Source organism: Dipodomys ordii, unplaced genomic scaffold, assembly GCF_000151885.1.
Source record: "Dipodomys ordii isolate 6190 unplaced genomic scaffold, Dord_2.0 Scaffold2, whole genome shotgun sequence".
Taxonomy (NCBI): Eukaryota; Metazoa; Chordata; class Mammalia; order Rodentia; family Heteromyidae; genus Dipodomys; species Dipodomys ordii.
In genome coordinates, this window is record NW_012267218.1 from 31,465,608 (window position 1) to 31,484,545 (window position 18,938).

The 18,938-nt window shown below is 43.5% G+C and overlaps 1 protein-coding gene across 1 annotated transcript in view; it reads right to left on the bottom strand.

Moving 5' to 3' along the window:
- The window catches only part of Syne2 (spectrin repeat containing, nuclear envelope 2), a 282,755-nt gene that overhangs the window by 73,360 nt on the left and 190,457 nt on the right, over positions 1-18,938 (bottom strand). The window contains exons 64-75 of the mRNA XM_013013810.1: positions 16,828-17,010; positions 15,527-15,655; positions 14,899-15,020; positions 14,590-14,731; positions 12,821-12,952; positions 11,911-12,060; positions 11,586-11,795; positions 8,778-8,879; positions 7,389-7,508; positions 7,068-7,268; positions 5,317-5,490; positions 2,285-2,416 (exon numbers count right to left, since the gene is read on the bottom strand). Of these exons, the coding sequence (XP_012869264.1) occupies positions 2,285-2,416; positions 5,317-5,490; positions 7,068-7,268; positions 7,389-7,508; positions 8,778-8,879; positions 11,586-11,795; positions 11,911-12,060; positions 12,821-12,952; positions 14,590-14,731; positions 14,899-15,020; positions 15,527-15,655; positions 16,828-17,010 (1,797 nt within the window). The remainder of the gene's footprint in view (positions 1-2,284; positions 2,417-5,316; positions 5,491-7,067; positions 7,269-7,388; positions 7,509-8,777; positions 8,880-11,585; positions 11,796-11,910; positions 12,061-12,820; positions 12,953-14,589; positions 14,732-14,898; positions 15,021-15,526; positions 15,656-16,827; positions 17,011-18,938) is intronic.

Here is an 18,938-nt window from a genome sequence, read left to right on the forward strand (position 1 = left end):
TAGCTCAAGTGGTAGAGTGCTCGCCTTGAGCTGAAGAGCTGAGGGACAGCGCCCAGGCCCAGAGTTCAAGCCCCACGACCGACAAAAAAAAAAAACAATAAAATTCTTCATGAGGGCTGGGAAGGAGGCTCAGTGGTAGAGCGCTTGCCTTGCATGCATGAGGCCCTGGGTTCAATTCCTCAGCACCACATAAGCAAAAAGAAAAAAAGCCGAAGTGGCGCTGTGTATCAAGTGGTAGAGTGCTAGCCTTGAGCTGAAGAGCTGAGGGACAGCGCCCAGGCCCAGAGTAAATAAATAAATAAATAAAATTCTGCATGATAGGCTACTAAAGAGATGGACACTTTCCCAACACTTAAGTTTATATTCCTGCTGGATGATATGATTCAATGGTGCTCAGATTACTTTTCTAGAGACTGTCAGATCCAGGCAACAGAGTCAGACGTGGTGCAAATAAGCAAGAAACTAGAAGTTTGCAGATTTAGATCTGAGTTTTCTTTTGCTCAGGGCTAGCCCGCTACTGCTTAAGCTACACTCTACGTCTGGCTTTTGGTGATTATTTAGAGATGAGAGTCTCACAGACTTTCCTGACTGGACTGGCTTCAAGCAGTGATCCTCAGATCTCAGCCTCCTGAGTAGCTAGGACTACAGGTGTAAGCCACTGGCACTGGCTGAGAGCCATTTTATTTATTTATTTATTTACTTACTTACTAATAATCAGGCTCATATTAGATTGGTAAATACTAGATTGTTTCTCCATTTAATGTGGTATTAAATATGATCTGCTTTCATTTCTTCTAGCTACTCAGATGCAGGAAGACAGCCATGATGACTGAGATAGCCTACAGTGCTGTCTTCCCTGTGGCATATGGCATTTCTCTGCCAACTAACTACTCAGGTAGATTCTATCACCTATCCGGCACCCTAAGATGATACCCTCGTCCTCAGGACCCACATTTACCAATCCTGGGTATCTGGGTCTCCAGTGAGTAGAGATGCAGTGCTCCAACCACTGGGAATTATTCTGGTGGTGAGAGGGGTTCTGGGAAGTGGTAGGCCAGTGCTCAACCACTGAGCTCCACTTCTAGCACAATGTTCTGTGTAGACACTGACATGTCTCAATGAGCAGAGGGGCCTGCCATGTCATTATGGCTCTCATTTTCACAATAAACCTGCTTTTGTAGTTTTAAAGTTGCGATTAGTCAGGTATCAGTGGCTCATGCCTGTAATCCTAGCTATTCATGAGGTTGAGATCTAAGGATCATGGTTCAAAGCCACCCAGCTAGGAAAGTTTGTGAAACTCTTATTTCCAATTAACAAACAAAAAGCTGGAAGTAGAGCTGGTTGAAGTAGTAGATCACTAGCCTTGAACAAAAGTGGTCAAAGACAGCTCCCAGGCCCTAAGTTCAAGCCCCAGGAATAGCATGCGCGCACACACACACACACACCCCAAAAAAATTGATACCTCTAGCTGTAAAACTTATATTCTGATTAAAGATATTATAAAGTAAAAACTAAGTTTCAATTGTATCAGTTGTAAAGATTCAGAACTTTGTCATGTTCTTCATGTCACTCAAAACCCCCATCAAGGTTTTATGTTTTACTATACCATTAACATTGGGAACACAGAGGCTCCTATACCAGTAAGACTAAAAATGACACTAGAGAAGTATAAAAGTTTTAAGCTGTTGTTTTTTTTTTAAGGCAGGTTCTTGCAACATAACCCAGTACAACCTTGAATTCATAATCTTTCTGCCTTAGCCTCTCTGGTGCTTGTATTACAAGTAGGCACCCACACAAGTCTTTTTTTTTTTTTTTACTGCTGGTTAACAGCCTTTATTAATCTCCAAGTATGTCCAATTAAGACTGCACTGTGTAATAAAAGTAAATATATGTTGAGGCCCATAGTTTACTAACTTCTCCCCTTTTATTTCATGGAAGTGAGAAATGACACCCAGCTCCAGAGGTAGTAAAACAAGACTGATGGTCTGTTCTCTACAATAGAGAAAGAAACCTGCTTAGAGGCAGGAAGGCCACAAAAAGATAAATGAAGCAGTAAGCTCTTCCACCCCCAAGCCAGACATGTGCCTACGCAGAATTGCTCACAATTGCGTCACAAATGTACAGTCCCACAATGTGTGTCTGAGCTGACTGGTGTGGTGAACAATATTTCGCTTCCCTCTAGATTATTCTGCCTCAAAATCAAGCCATTTAGCTCCAACACGGCCCAAAAGTGTATGAATCAGACCACTGAGAACTTAAATGAGCAAGCAAATAAAATACCTACCTGGTAAAATGAAATCCTTTCCACCAGTCTCTCCTCTGTCTCTTCCACCAAACTCACAGAGGGCAACGTGGACACAAGAATTTCCAGGTCCTTCTCAAGAGCAGCATAGTTTTCATCAAATTCTTCCCATTTCTGGAGAATCAACAACATTTATGTCAGTGGGCTTTAATTTTCTAGGTTGGCCCTAGGCAATGACCGTTTACTATAAGGACAGAAAGAAACGCCAAGATCATACAAAATGAAAAGTGCAGATTCCAGGAGGAACTGAAGAATGTGCACCTTTTCTAGAAAGATTCTTGTTTTGAAGTTTTTAAAAGTCCAACTGGGGGCTGGGAAGGTGACTCAGAGGTAGACTGCTTACCTAGCATACATGAAGCCCTGGGCTGATTCCTCAATATCACATACACAGAAAAGGCTGGAAGTGGTGCTATGGCTCAAGTGGTAGAGTGCTAGCCCTGAGCAAAAGAAGCTCAGGGACAGTGCCCAGACCCTGAATTCAAGTGCCCCAGAACTGGCAGTTGGCATCTTCATCATTTAGGGAGGGGGATGGGCAGTACTAGGGCTTAAACTCAGGGCCTGGGCACTGTCCCTTAACTTTTTCACTGGAGCTGTACATAGCTCCATTTCTGTTATTTTGATGGTTGAGATAAGAGTGTCATAACTCTTAGGAGAGAAACACAAAGGTGCAATGGTGCAATGCTTATGTGCCTCTTCCTATTTTTATACAATAAAATTATATATATATATGTGAGTCTCACAGACTTTTCTGGCAGGATGGCGTCAAGCTATGATCTTCAGCTCTCAACTTTGTGAGTCGCTAGGCTCACAGGTGTGAGCAGGCGGCACCCGGTGTGTCTAGCTTTTGGGTTGTTTGTTTACAGGGGTGCTCATGGACCCAGGGCCTGGCACATGCAAGGCAAGTGATCTACCACAGGGCTCACCCCCATCCTGGCATCTGTGTTTTATGCTGGCATTGTCAAGCTGAGCAATGTGATTAGTGGAAGCATTCAGTTAAAAGGACACTCCTCCTGGAATGGCAAAGAGCTAACTTTTAAAATCGTTTCCAACATAAGTTGCTATCATGCTGCCCGTGGGTTTCCTGCTCTAATACCAAATCCACTGAACATTATTCCTGCTTGCTACTTGAAGCCAGAGTCCTCTGAAGGCTGTTTAGAGGACAGGGGGTTATGCTTCCTTGGGGAGTATCACTGCTTACACTTAGTTTGGCCTTCTCCCAGCCCTTCCCCCAGTTCCACAGTACATGGACACTACAGAGTTCAGTTATTAACACTAAAAATTCTCTCTCTCTCTTTCTCTCTCTCTCTCTCTCTCTTTTAAACTCAGGGTCTCATCCTTTCTTAGGCAGGTACTTAACCTGTTGATCCATATCACAGCCCTTTTGTATTTCATTTTTTCAGAAAGTCTTGTGGTTCCCTCCTGGGGACCAGCCATAGAGTGAAATCCTCTTATCTTCCTAGGCTTCTCATGTAGCTGGGATCATAGGTATATGCCACCAAGCCCAGCTTAATGATTGTGACCAGATGTCACTAACTTTTTGCCTGAACTGGCCTTGAGTCATGAGCCTCCTGATCTCTGTCTCCCAAGTAGCTGCAACTACAGGTGATAGGTACGAGCCACCATGCTTAGCTTAAAATGATCAGTTAGGAAAGTGATAATAACCTTATGAATTCTCATGGGTACTTACTGGGCCCATGAAGTCTTTTTTTTTCTTTTTTTTTGTTAGTTGTGGTACTTGAACTCAGGGCCTAGGAATTATCGCTGAGTTTTTTTGCTTAAGGTTACCACTTTGAGCCACAGCATCACTTTTGGTTTTCTGGTAGTTAATTGGAGATAAGAGTTTCACAGACTTTCTTGCCCAGGCTGGTTTAAAACTATAATCCTCAGATCTCAGCCTCCTGAGTAGCTAGGATTACAGGCATGAGCCACCAGTGCCCAGCCTTTTTTGATTACCATGAAATAGTGATTATATTAATATCAATTAACATGGTATCTAAAAAATAAATATTTCTTACAAAATAATATTTCATTAACAAATTATTGACTTCTTTTTTTAAAAATTCCCTTTTATCTGCTAACATTGGCTGTGGAGGGTTTCGTAAGCTATAGGCAAAACCTTCAACTGAAAAGGAATATGTATGTTTTTAAATGTATGTTTTTAAAATTTGCTTTGGCTGGCCACTGGTGGCTCATGCCTGGAATTCTAACTACCTTGGAAGCTGAGATCTAAGGATGGTAGTTCAAAGCCAGCCCAGGCAGAATAGTCCATGAGACTCTTATCTCCATCTAACCACCAAAATGTTACAAGTAAAGCTGTGTGGCTCAAGTGGTAGAACACTAGGATTGAGCAAAAAAGCTCAGGGACAGCTCCAAACCCCTGGGTTCAAGCCCCATGAATAACAAAAACAAAAATTGCTTTGAATTAAGACAAGATTATCATAAATGCATTTTTACAAGAGAACCTTAGGTAAGCCTGAAGTCTTTTTTTTTGGGTCCGGTCGTGGGGCCTGAACTTTGGGCCTGGGTGTCCCTCAGCTCTTCAGCTCAAGGCAAGCACTCTACCACTTGAGCCACAGTGCCACTTCCGGCTTTTTTCTTTTTTCTTATGTGGTGCTGAGGAATCGAACCCAGGGCCTCATGCATGCAAGGCAAGCGCTCTACCACTGAGCCGCCTTCCCAGCCCTAAGCCTGAAGTCTTTAAGGAGTCCAGTTTTTAAATCAAGTCAACTCATTCCTAGTATCAATGCACACTGAACCCTGGGCATTCTTACATAAACCTACAAGGCCAGAGCAAAGCCATGCCATCCCAAATTTATACATGAAATGTTCACCACTTGGCTTTTATTGGACAACAGCAGCCTCGCAGGCCTAGGCTGGCTTCCACAGGCTGTGCTGCCTCGTTCCCATTTCATTGTGGCTTGCTGGCTGGACACGTGTTCCCCACAGCTGGAGCTGATGGATGGGGATCTGGAATTCCCTTAGAGCTAAGAACCAGGCCCACAGAAGCCACGTACCTGCAACAGACTCTGCAGCTTTGCACCACACTGGTGGGCCTCAGCCTCCAGGCTCTTCACCGCCGCGACCTGTGCCGCGCCGAAGGCTTCTCTCTTTTGTACGGAGGAAGAAAACGTCCTGGCGGAGTATGTTTGGATCAACAACATATGGGCAACAAGGCTCTGGAAAAACTCCTACAATGTGGAAAGAAAAGGTTTTGAATATTTATCATTTATTTTTAAGTTGTGAAGACTATAAAAAGCATGGGATTTGTGTTTTTTTTGTGTTTGTTTTTGCCAGTCCTGGGGCTTGAACTCAGGGTCTGGGCAATGTCCCTGAGCAACTTTTGCTCAAGGCTAGCCCTCTACCACTTGAGTCACAGCACCACTTTTTGATTTTTCTATGATTAATTGGAAATAAGAGTATCACATTTTCCTGCCTGAGCTGGTTTTACAGATCCTCAGATCTCAGCTTCCTGAGTAACACTGGACTACAGGTATGAGTCACTGGAACCTGGCTAAAAACAAGTGATTTGAACTCAGGCTGCCTGCTTGCTAGGTAGGCATGTCTCTACTGCTTATGCTTTGCCTCCAGCCATTTTTGCTCTGGTTATTTTTGAGATAAGGTCTCACCTTTTGATTGGGGTGGTCTACACCACAATCTTCCTATTTAAACTTCCTACTATAGTTTGGATCCTTTTCTGTTGAGATGGGGTCTCTTGAACTTTTTTGGGGATGGCCAATCTCATGTTACAGTCTTTCAGATCTCAGCCCCTGGTATAGCTGGAATTACAGGCATAAGCCACAGGTGCCTAGCTACTTTAACTGTTATCCCTTTATTTTTGTTTTTTATCTCAAATCCTGGAAAGTCAGTGTGGCACCAAACATACAAAGAGATGAAAATAAAATGGAAATGGATTTGTTAAAAATAAATGAAATTTTAACAAGTTACAAAGAAATATCACATTAAATAATATTTCCACAAAGCAACACTCCACATGCTTCACCGTGGAAAACAATGGACAGCTTCCATTTGAACTCAGAAAACCCCAGAGATTTTAGTTTATAAAGAAGGATTTGGCTGAGCACCAGTGGCTCATGCCTGCACTCCTAGCTACTCAGGAGGCTGAGATCTGAGGATCGTAGTTTGAAAAAAATGTCTTTTCTATGAAAGTAGTTTGCTCCCTTTTGGTTAATCTTGAGAGAACTGTTTTTCTGAAGGTGGCTTGGCCCTTGTTAGTTATGTTTATTTATATGCATTCTTTTCCTGGGCATTGTAATTAAGACACCCTATTAGAAGTGCCTTGAATTTTAAATACATCCTGTTAATTAAACCATATCCTTCTTCAGCTTGTCAAACTGAGCTCAGCCAATGTGAGCAGAGGGGCAGGGCCTGCTGGGTGAGGGAGAAAAGGGGGCAGCCTGCCTGTTCTGTGTGCTTGCTTGACAGATTTTGGGATGGTGCACCCTTCTGCAGAAGTAAACTTTGCCTTGCCAAATTCATTTTGAGTTGGTGTCTTTATTCCTACCAGACTCAACATCCTGAGCTATTTCTAATCCAGAGCTATTTCTAACAATAGTGTGAAGCCAGCCCAAGTAGGAAAAAAAGTCAGAAGTGGAGGTGTGGTTCAAGTGGTAGAGTGCTTGCTAGCCTTGAACAAAAAAGCTAAGGGACAGTGCCCAGGCCCTGAGCTCAAGCCTCAGGACCAGCAAAATAAAAGACAAAGAAATAAAATAAAAATTTTAGAAAGGATTCGATGGATGAATCTTACCTTGTGATTTTTTATTTGATCCTGTAAAGCAACTTTACTTTTGGCTCGTGGTAAGTAGCCACGAGCAAGTTTTTCCTTCCCAATGTTTATCAGTTCCATCATGCCTTCCAACAAGGTCTCTTGCTGGCTCTCGGTGATGAATGGGCTATTGAGTTCAGAGTACCTGGCTCTCAGGCTTCCCCACATACTGTCCAATACATCCTGTGATGCAAAGAAGTGTTTTCATTCAAACAGGAAAACAAACCAATGGAAGAACAGGTGTCAAATTTCTTGGTGGAGGACCAAGCACCCACTGCTTCAGAAGACATGGCATAGGCGTACCTCTAGTTTGTACACATCCTGGAGTAAAGCGGGCGGGAGGTGAAGCCTCTCTCCTTCCTCCCTGAGCTTGGCCACTCGGCCCTCAGAGTTCTGCAGCTCTGCTGTATGCACATCTGCTTTCTAAGTGAGAGACAGGCAGGAAAGAAAACCCTTTAACAAGTTGGAGAAACACACACATTTGTTTAAAAAGAATTAAACAGTACAGAAGGGAATAAAGGGGAGAAAAAACTAAAGTCCTACTTAATCATTCCTCACCTGAAGCTCTCCTTCAAGCTGCCCAGAGCTTCCAATGTCTACCTGACATGTTCTAAGAAGAGGCTAGTGGAATATATGCAGAGATGCTTCAATTCACTGACTTGCAACTCAACTTTCTGCACCCCTCCCTTCCAAGACGTCAGCAACTCTTCAAATCAGTATACACATAGCTAGTGACTTTGTGTGTGTGTGTGTGTGTGTGTGTGTGTGTGTGCGCGTGCGCACACGCGTGCGTGTGTGGGCTCATGCTAGTCATGAGGCTTGAACAACTCAGGGCTAGTAAGGCTAGCCCTTAGCTTATTTTGCTCAAGGCAGGCATTCTACCACTTGGAGCCACAGATCCACTGCCAGCTTTTCTGGTGGTTAATTGGAGATAAAAATCTCATAGTGCTGCCTGAGCTGGCTTTGAACTGCCATCCTCAGATCTCAACCTCCTAAGTAGGCAAAATTATAGGCATGAGCCACTGGTGCCTGGCTCTAGTTATTTCTATAAGGCCATACTTAAGAGACTATTGTAAGGTTGTCTCCTGCTTTAGAAACACAAGCACTTAGTGACTATCTGGATTATTAACCCAAATGCTTATGGCATATTTCTCTTAAAGTATTGTATCCTTAGGAAGAGTAAATATCCAGCCCCCCAAACAGTAACTGAGCATAGTATGTTCTCAGTTAATGTTTGCTCAAGAGATGAAATCAGGGATGGGAAGGGTAAACCAAAGGAGGAGGCTGCAATGCTTGGTAAGAAATGTACGCATTATCCTGCCCATGTAATTGTAACCCCTCTGTACAGTATGTTCACAAATAAAATAAAATTAAATTTAAAAAAAAGAGATGAAATCAAACGTCTTAACACTAAAGATTCTGATGTGAGGACAAACCTTTGACCCTGATCTAATTTGTGATCAGAGCAAGCCAATGCCCATGTTCCAATGTTTTACCAATGCTAAATGCACTCAATCTTTTGTCAGGTGGACAGGCGAGAATTGTCTCTTGCTGTTAGAATACACTGCTTCAGAAAGTATTGGTCCACAGTCGTTTCCATTTTATTGACTTATTAGGCTGGCCTTACCAAGCACAGCTGAGACAACACACTGGCCCGAGGTCAGGTGAATGTGAATGATTTGCAGCGATTACCTGAAGCTGTTCATCAACGCTCTGGCCACTCATTTCATTCAAAGACTGTTGTAAAGCCATCTTATTCTTAACGAGTTGATCATATAATCGTTTTATTTCATTCTGTATAAAAAGATAAATGCAGGAAACCAAGCAATCTCACTTAGACCTTTATTACATTTTTTCTCCATTACCTTTTAAGCAGTTCATTTAAAAAAATGTCTTAAGATATTAGTAAACTCTCAAATGTATAGAAATAAGAGGAATTATTGGGCCTCAGTAATGGCTGACACATAGCTAGCTGACCACCCTCTAGGCCCTTCCCTAGCTCTGTTGCCTGGCAATTCCCTCTCTTCCCCTTTGATTATCTGAAGTAAATAGTAGCATGTCAGTAAAAGATGAGCTTCTCCCTTTAAGAATGCTACAATAGGGGCTGGGAAGGTGGCTCAGTGGTAGAGCGCTTGCCTTGCATGCATGAGGCCCTGGGTTCCATTCCTCAGCACCACATAAGCAAAAAGAAAAAAAGCTGGAAGTGGTGCTGTGGCTCAAGTGGTAGAGTGCTAGCCTTGAGCTGAAGAGCTGAGGGACAGCGCCCAGGCCCAGAGTTCAGGCCCCACGACCAGACCCCCCCCCCCAAAAAAAATGCTACAATTCTCTCTTGCCCAAATTAATAATCCTTAGTATGAATAACCATCTGAGAGGGTTCACATTTTGGCAATTACCTCTATGTATTTATTATCTTTTGGATTTGTTATTATTGAGATCCAATTGAGGCCCTTCTATCATCATTTGGATCTCAATTTCTGTTTCTTGGAATTGTGTGTCTGTGAAGAAATGATTACATCCCCAAGGTGCTATTACATCCTTCTTCACTCATAAACTTGATTGGATTCTGGCTTAAATTGTGTGCGTGCGTGCGTGCGTGCGTGCGTGCGTGTGTGTGTGTGTGTGTGTGTGTGTGTGTGTGTGTCTCTCTCTCTCCTGATCCAGGGCTTAAACTCAGGAACTGAGTGCTGTTCCTGAACTTTTTCACTCAAGGTTAGCAGTCTACCACTTGAGTCACACATGCACTTCTGGCTTTTTTGGTAGTTAATTCAAGTAAAGAGTCTCATGGAATTTCCTGCCTGAGCTGGCTTTGAACTGCCATCCTCAGACCTCAGCCTCCTGAGTAGCTAGGATTACAGGTGTGAGCCACTGGTGTCCAGTTTCTAGTTTAATTGTTATGGGCCAGACTCAGTCGTAAATGGCATTGTGTTTCATCTTTCCTTCATTAGGCAATTCAGATACCTTCCCGAGAAGCCTCCCTGCTTCAAGACTTTCCCTCTTCAATGCACTGAGGCCAGACAATCCTGCACAAATATTGGATTCTCATTCCTTTCCTTAAAGCTTAAACACCTTCCTCTTGCTTAGAAATCTAAAATTCAAATTTTCCAGTATGATAATCACTACATGGGTAAAAATAACATAAGAAAAGAATTGCCAGGTGCTGTTAGCTCACACTTTTAATTCTAGCTACTCAGGAGGCTGAGATCCGAGGATCACAGTTCAAAGCCAGTATGGGCAGAAAAGTCCATGAGGTTCTTATCTCCAATTAATTACCCAAAAGCTGGAAGTGAAGCTGTGGCTTAAGTAGAATGCTAGCCTTTAGTGAAAAGGGAAAAGAAAAAAGCCCAAGGACATTGCCCAGATCCTGAGTTCACACCACAGGACTAAGAGGGAGGGAGGGAAGAAGGGAAGGAGAGGGAAGGAGAGAGAAGGAGAGAGAGGGAGAGAGAAAGGGAAGGAGAGAGAGAGAGAGAGAGAGAGAGAGAGAGAGAGAATTAAACACTCCATGATAGTAGCTCATTTCAACCAGGAAGTTGAGATCTGGAGGATCAAGGTCAAAGTCCAACCTGGGAAGAAATGTTCCCTATATTTCATTTCCAAAAAGCCAGCAAAAAACAAGGCTGGAGCGCTGGGAAGGTGGCTCAGTGGTAGAGTGCTTGCCTTGCATGCATGAGGCCCTGGGTTCCATTCCTCAGCACCATGTAAACAGACAAAGCCAGAAGTGGCACTGTGGCTCAAGTGGTAGAGCACTAGCCACCTTAAGCTGAAGAGGTGAGGGACAGCACCCAGACCCAGAGTTCAAGCCCCAGGACTAGAGGTATGGTTGAAGTGGTAGAGCACCCATTTAGCAAGCAGAAGGCCCTAAGTTCAAACTTTAGGATCAGAGAGAGAGAGAGAAGAGAGAAGAGAGAAGAGAGAGAGAGGGAGGGAGAGGGAGAGGGAGAAGGAGAGGGAGAGGGAGACACAAGACAGACAGACAGACAGACACAGACAAACAGAGCCACCAGGGTAGATGCTCAGGCCTGTCATCCTAAAATACTTGTGAGGCTGAGATTAGGAGAATCATGGTGCCAGGCCAGCTGGGGCAGAAAACTCTGTGAGACCTCATCTCTATGGAAGGGAAGCTACATACCATGGGTCAGCCTATGGTCCCAGCAGGAAATCTATAGTAGGTGATCACTGGTCACATGTACACTGACAGTGGCAAGTAAGACCCTATCGCTTGGAGGCATGGCTCAGAGGTATGGTGCCAGCCTAGCATGCTGTGAGGCTGTGAGTGTGAACCCCAGTACTTCCCACCCCACCCCCCCTAAAAAAAGAAAAAGAGTAAGTTAACTCCTTTTTAAAGTCACCCCAAAGACCACTTTCAAATGATCTCCAACCGTGAGCACAAGAGGGTCTCATTGTTGCCTAGGGCAACTCCCATGAATGAAGTCCTGCAGGAAGAGGGCTGAATGGAAGCAAAGTTGGAGCTGTGCAGAAGCCACATGCTCGGAACCTCACCTGATAACTGTGGGTATAGTCGAGGCCAGCTTTCAGAGTCTTGCTTCGAGAGGCTGCCGTGGCCTGTGTGTGCTCCAGGTAGGTGTGCAGGTTGTCCAGACAGTCAGAGAGCAGCTTGGTGTCCTGGCCAGGCCAAGCCATAGCTTTCAAAAGATCATCCTTCTTGTCTCCCAGAGCTAAATGAAGTTTCTTCAGCTCAAGAGCCAGCTCCTGCAAAGCGGAGAGCAATGGAGACAGGACCTGAGCCCTTGTTTCCAAAGACTTCAGCTCTGGCCCAACCGAGCCATGCTGCGGAAGCTGCTAGAAGCTCCTAGAAGCTCCCTACCTCGCAGTGCACCTGCTGGCCGGAAGTGTCCTCCCGGAAGAGCCCAGCTGCCAGCAGCTCCTCCACACTACTGAGGGACCGACGGAGGGCCAGAAAGAACTCGAATAACTTTTTATCCAAATTGATGTGTACATCTTCAGACACATTTTCCTGAATCAAGAAAAGAAAAACCATTTGGACTCTGTCCCTTCCTATTCCTATATTTTCTTGGTTTATAATTTATGTTATGTTTTTTTTTGTTGTTGTTCAAGTTTGTTTTTGCCAGTCCTGGGGCTTGAACTCAGGGCCTGGGCACTGTCTTTGAGCCTCTCTGTGCTCAAGGCAAACACCCTATCACTTGAGCCACAGCGCCACTTCCAACTTTTTCTGTTTATGTGGTAATGAGGGATCAAACCCAGGGCTTCATGCATGCTTGGCAAGCACTCTACCACTAAACCACATTCACAACCCATGTTATACTTTTTCATAATAAGTTTTCTCAAACCAGTAAGCCCCAGAAAATGGATTAATTAATGCTCTTACAATTAGTGAGCAATTCTTCTGTGAAATAGGTCACAAATAAAAATAAGATTTATTTTTTCCGTTGTAGGGCTTGAACTCAGGGCCTGGGCACTGTACTTAAGCTTTTTCATTCAAGGATAGTGTGCTATAACTCTGAGCCACAGTGACACTTTCCAGCTTTTTAAAAATAGTTTATTAGAGATAAGAATCTCATGGGCTTTTCTGTCTGGGCTGGCTTTGAACTATGATCCTCAGATCGCAGCCTCCTGAGTAGCCAGGATTACAGGCGTGAGCCCAGCTTACTTTTTCTTTAATTCTGATACAATCTCCCTATTCAGGTCAGGCTGGCCTATGCCCCTTGTTTTTAAGATTATTGCCAGAGGGAAAGTATGTCATGCATAGCGTGTACCAGGGTCTGCAGACTGATTGCTTCTTGGCGAAGGTCTTTGAGCTGGGTAGTGTAGGATTTTAGTTCTTCGGTTGTTGGGTATCTAAAGTTATACACATTCACACTCGGTAGAATACTCATAGGAGCGGAAACCTGTTTGAAAAAAAATCCCAAAATCTCATTAGTGACAGAGTGAAGTATAAAAATGTCACAGCATACATTTTTTCTGAGGTATTTCTTTGGTGTTTTTGTCTTAATAAGAAAAAAAATATACTCAGGAGGCTGAGATCTAAGGGACTAAGTTTTAAGCCAGCCTGGGCAAGAGAGTGTGTGAGACTTTTATCTCCAGTTAGGCACCAAACAAACAAACCCCTAAAACAAAACAAACAAAAGCGAGAGAGCTGTGGTTTAAATGGTAGAATGCTAGCCTAGAGCAAAAGAAAAAAAAACACCTCATGTGCAGCACCCAGGCCCTGAATTTCAAGTTCTAGGACTGGTACAAACACACAAAACACACACACACTGGAACTATTAAAACACACACACACACAGACACACACACACACAGACACACACACACACACACACAGGAACTATTAAAACACACAAATTAGGGACCAATGGTAGATGGCTCTGCTTGGGGGAAAAATGGCATTAGACATTTTGAAAGAGACTTGTATATGTGCTGCATTGTTGTTGGTCATGGGGCTTGAACTCTGGGACTGGGTGCTTTCTCTCAGTTCTTCAGCTCAAGGCAAGCATTCTACCACTCGAGCCACAGAGCCACTTCCAGTTTTCTGGTGGTTAATTGGAGATAATTCTGCCCCGGCTGGCTTTGAACCGTGATCCTCAGATGTCAACCTCCTGAGTAGGTAGGATTATAAGTGTGAGCTGTTGGTGCCTGGCTGTATATGCGCTTTATACTGCATACTAACTAGGAGAAACCAAGACTAAAAGCCACCAATGAGGTTGATTCAACTTTGGTCAGATAAATTGGTTGGCAGGAAAGAAGGAGTTGTCAAATTGAAAAGCTGAGACATTATTGGAGACCTTTGTCCAGGCAGTCTGTGTGCAGGGCTGTACAAAGAAGCTGGGGTGCTGTGAGCAGCCGTGCTTTTCTGCTCCCCGGCTCCCTGTCCAGAGAGAAAGGCAGTACTGGCCTTTTCAAACCTGGAGGGGCCATGAAACTGTGCCCTGGAGGGAATACTGCCTGACAGGGCTCCTGGACACCGGGGCTACACAGGTAGACTCTAAGGAATCTTTCCATGAGTAAATGACACACCATTGTTTTGCTTTATGCTGGTACTGGATCTTGGATTCAGGGCCTGGGTGCTATCCTTTAGCTTTTTTGCTCAAGGCTGGTGTTCTACCACTTGAGCCACAGTTCCACTTTTAGCTTTTTGTGACTAATTGGAGATAAGAGTCTCACAGACTTTTCTTGCTTATGCTGGCTTTGAACCACAATCCTCAGATCTCAGCCTCCTGAGTAACTAGGATTACAGACATGAGCCTCCACTGCCCAGATCTACTCCCAATTTTTTGATGGTTAACTGGAGATAAAAGTCCTATGGACTTTTTCTGCTCCAGCTGGCTTCACATCTTATCCTCAGCTCTCAGCCTCCTGAGTAGGTAGGATTACAGGCATGAGCTATGAGTACCTGGCTAGGTAGCCATCCTTTGCTTGCTGCAAGTGAACAGCTATTTAATAGAGAGCACACTCGTTTTTCCGTGGATGCTTGGTGGGTTCCAAGGACAATCAGACTGCTGACTGTGTGTAGAGGCAGACTGACCTGAGGCCCCACGAGCTGAGGCAGAGGTAGCTTCATGTTTGAGGACAGTTCGTGATGAAGATACTGCCATTTATCCCCACTTTGGTTCTCGGGTGTTGAGACCGAACCTGCAGTTTCATTTCCAGGGTCAGACACCTTGTGGCTTTTGAGGAAGAAAAAAGGGTGAAAGGAATAATCAACACTAAATAACAACAACAAAAATAAACTCTGTCTTCCATTTAGACATCGTTTTAGGAATGACTTTTAGAGATACATTAAATTCTTTTAACCATAAATCTAGCAAGTATCCAACTATTTAAACATTTGTACCTCACAGGAGACTCCTGAGCTGTGTCGGCATCCTGCTGGCAATACTGGGGACACATTTTCTTGGCATTAAATTCTATAAATTTGATTAAATCTTTCTGTTCCATTGGTTTGAGCTCCAGAACCTGTAAATAAAATTTAAATGATTTCACCAATTCAGTTTTTTTTTCCAAGTGGTACCCTAGCAAACCATCTAATTTTGAACCACTTCCTAAATTATGGTTGACTACTTTTCTTGTGTGCTTATTTTTTTTAGCTCTTATTTCTTAAAATCACATTTAAGGGCCAAGTCTGTGGCTCAGTGGTACAGAATGTGCCTAGCATGTCCAAGGGCTTTGGTTTGATGCCCAGCAGTGCAAAAAATAATAAAATAAAAACAAAAGCAACAAAAGAAAATCCATCTGGCAGCCTTCCTTCCTCCCTTCTTCTCGTCCCCCCCCTTCCCTTCCTCCCTCCTCCCCTGCTCCTCTCCCTTCTCCATTTTTGTTTTGGACACATGGTTTTGCTAGCCCAGGTTGGCTTTGAACTCACTAGCATCCTGCTCCAGCTTCCTAAATGTCAGGATTGCTAGTGAGCATGTCCAGCTACATGTTTTTATTCATGTCCTTTCAACTGTCAAGGCCAAAATTACCTGCTGCTGTGGGACATCTTTTTGTCTGCTGAACTGTGGCTTTTCAGTTCCAGGAGACTCCGGGTCAGAAAGGGTAACCGGCTGGAGGATTTCATGATGTTCTGGTGGTTTCTTCAGCATGCTAGGGTGCTGCAAAAACACAATTCATGTTGGAGCGCTTTAAACAAGGAAGCGGCACCTTATCTCACCTCTAACAATGGAATTGAGCTATGCAAAAGCAAATAACAGCATTTTGTTTGCTTTAATTATATACAATGATTTAATGTATTCATTTCATAACAACTTCAAAATACATGACACTTAAAGAAAGGATCCTCTTATTCCCTCAACCAAATTCATCCACTGAATTACTAATTTTCTCTTTTTTCTAAGAACAAAGTGTGTGTATATATATACACACACACACACACACACATATGTATGTATATACATGCACACACATGAGTGCACACACACATATGCGTGCGTGTGTGCGCGCGCGCACACACACACACACATACACACACACACAGAGTCATTATTAAAGCAGGCACTGGTGGTTTATGCCTGTAAAACCAGCTACTCAGGATCACGATTCAAAGCTAGCCCAGAAAAGTCCGTGACTCTTATCTCCAATTAACCATCAAAAAGCCAGAAGTGGAGCTGTAGCTCAAGTGGTAGAGAACCAAGCCCCCATCCCACCACACACAATACTTTATATAGGTATATAATAAATAGTATTTAATACATACGCTTTACAAATGAGAGAACATGGGGATGGAAGAGCATGGCGACTAGGCCTATGTTTCTGCAGCTGATGTCATTTCTGTGAAGGTGATTGATTACCCAAGCAGCCACCACTCATAAGTTTGGAAGCAAATCATATTTAATAAGCTTCTACTCAGAAGGTCTATACTGATAAACATAAGATGCTTTTAAAACTTGGGAAAGTACTTTAGCTACGTAATACTCTGTGTGTGTGTGTGTAAATAAATAACAAAAGAGCCTTGGAAAAAGGTTTTGTTTTCCTGATGTCACACTTCAATCTTAAACTATAAATGTTTCATTCAGAGCCACAGAATGTCTTTAAAATACAGCCTTCTCTTATGAAGACTTACACCAGAGCTCAGTGTCCACAAGAACACACAACCCTTTCATACCAAATCCACAACCACCTAGGCAAGAAACCTCTGTGTCTATGTGAAGACCCACTATCCTTTCTTGGTTACTAGAGTTTCTGGGTGGTTCTTCACGCCCACCCAGAGCCCTCTTCTGGCTGGCTGTGGTGCACCAACACTTAGTCTGCACACAGCCAGTATTACCTGATCCTCACTGTACTTCTCCTGCAGCAGCATCTGCACTTTTTCCAAATTGCACTTCACAGTTTTGAGTTTCAAGGAAAGAGCTTCGGCCTCACGTTGAGTGTCTCCACTGTCTCCCAGGCCCTGATCCTTGCAAGCCTCTAGCAGAGATGCCACCTTGTGCTCAATCTCTGTCAGCATCGCCTAGGAGAAGAAAATTACGTTATTGTTCATACTGTATTTTTTCATCTTCTTCTTTGGTGTTGGCTTCGAACATTCAAAGCGTGTGTGTTATACTCCACCACACCAACAGCCAGCAGTGTTGGCTTTGAACATGTGATGTTCACCAGAATAAGGGAGCCTGACTCTCTGCCTAAGAGTATGTCAACCATTATAGAAACAGAATGGAAGGAACATTGGGAAAAAAAAAACAAAACAACTCCCACATAATTTCCTGTCCTTTGCACCAGGGCTGCAATCAAACCAACCTGATGGCAGAGGTTACTCTAGAACAACCTGATGGCAGAGGTTACTCTAGACTAATCTACAGTAAGTGATTTTATAAGCACTTCAGAAAATATGTATCCAGTCCAGCTCAAAGGTTAATAACACAGACAAGACATTGGGAATGTAGCTCAGTCCTGCAATACTTGCTTAGACCCCGAGTTTGACCCTTTGGATGGCAAGAAAACAAAAATCCCAAATTAAGAATAAAGCTGGAGACTGGTGGCTCATATCTACTATTCTAGCTACTCAGAAGGCTGAGACCTAGAGGATCATGGCTCAAAGCCAGCTTGGGCAGAAAAGTCTGTTAAGATTCCAGCTCCACAATAACCAGCACAAAGCAGTGCTAAAGGTGTGGTGTACGTGGTAGAGTGCTAGCTGAGCAAACCAGGCCAGTAGGAGGCCCTGAGTTCAAACCCCAGTATCGATAAAATAAATAACTAGCCAACCAACAAATAAATAAAATGAACAAATGAATGGATAGTCAATACTTGAGGAGAACTAGCCTGCCTGGGTTTGAATTTCAGCCCCTCCATTTAGTAGCTGTACACTCCTAGGTTGTACATTCTTAACTTGTATGAGCCTCTGTTATAACATGGGGATGATAACAGAAATTACCTCCCCGGGTCATTGTGAGCAGTTAAAGACTGACATCCATGTATTCGGGCCTCAATCCATGTACTTTGGATTTAATGAGTAAAAATCATCTTCACAGTCTGTGCTTAAAAATGTTAAGCACCAAGCGAAACAAAAAGCGTTGACTAGTCTTATCTCTCCCCTCCCCCCCAAACCTTCCCTATTCCTTTTTTTTCCCACCACTGTAACCCAAGTGTCAAGTGGGGATTTTTAAAAACACCACCACACAACTATTTAAAAAAAATCCTCTTTCCCTTGCTCTTTTTGTCTTTCTCAAGCCAAATTAAACTCCAAATGAGAGACCACCAAAGGAATTATTTGGAACCTAAGAATGCCTGTTCATGATACAGCTGGCCAAGGTACATACAGGCCTAAAAATAAAACAGCTGGCTGGGGAAGATTTCCCAGTAAGCTGGACTCTTTGCGCCCCTCCTCCTCCTAGGCAGAGCAGGTTTGCCCTCCCAGGCTAGCATGCCAATTGGCCAGGCACAAGAGCAGCAGCAGCCACACACATTCCAGCACCAGAAGGACAGGAGCTAAAGCTCCGTGCATGACTAAGGAGAAGCTCAGGTTGCTGAGAGCACCTTAAAGAAAAACTCTACCCTAAAAAATGCATGTTCAAATACTGTTTAACTCTTCCAAAGAAGCAAACTACTTTCATCCTCTGCAGATTGTTCTGAGGGAAACAATGAATGCAACAGCCTTAGGAATAGCTGTAAATGAACAGAATGACAATCTATGTTCTGTTTTTCCTGTGCGACTATTTTGCCTCTTTTTCGATATGTCTACAGAGCCTTCATGACCAGCATGTTAATAGTTCAGGCTGATATTCTATGCTTTACTTAATATCTTCCTTCATTACTAATCTAAGCTGTTTCCAGATCTTTATTGTTGCCGTTAATGCTGTTACAATTCTTCTCTCCCCACCCCCACCCCCACCCCCAGATTATTTTCAGAGGATAAATTGAAAGCAATGGTCTGATTGGGTCAAA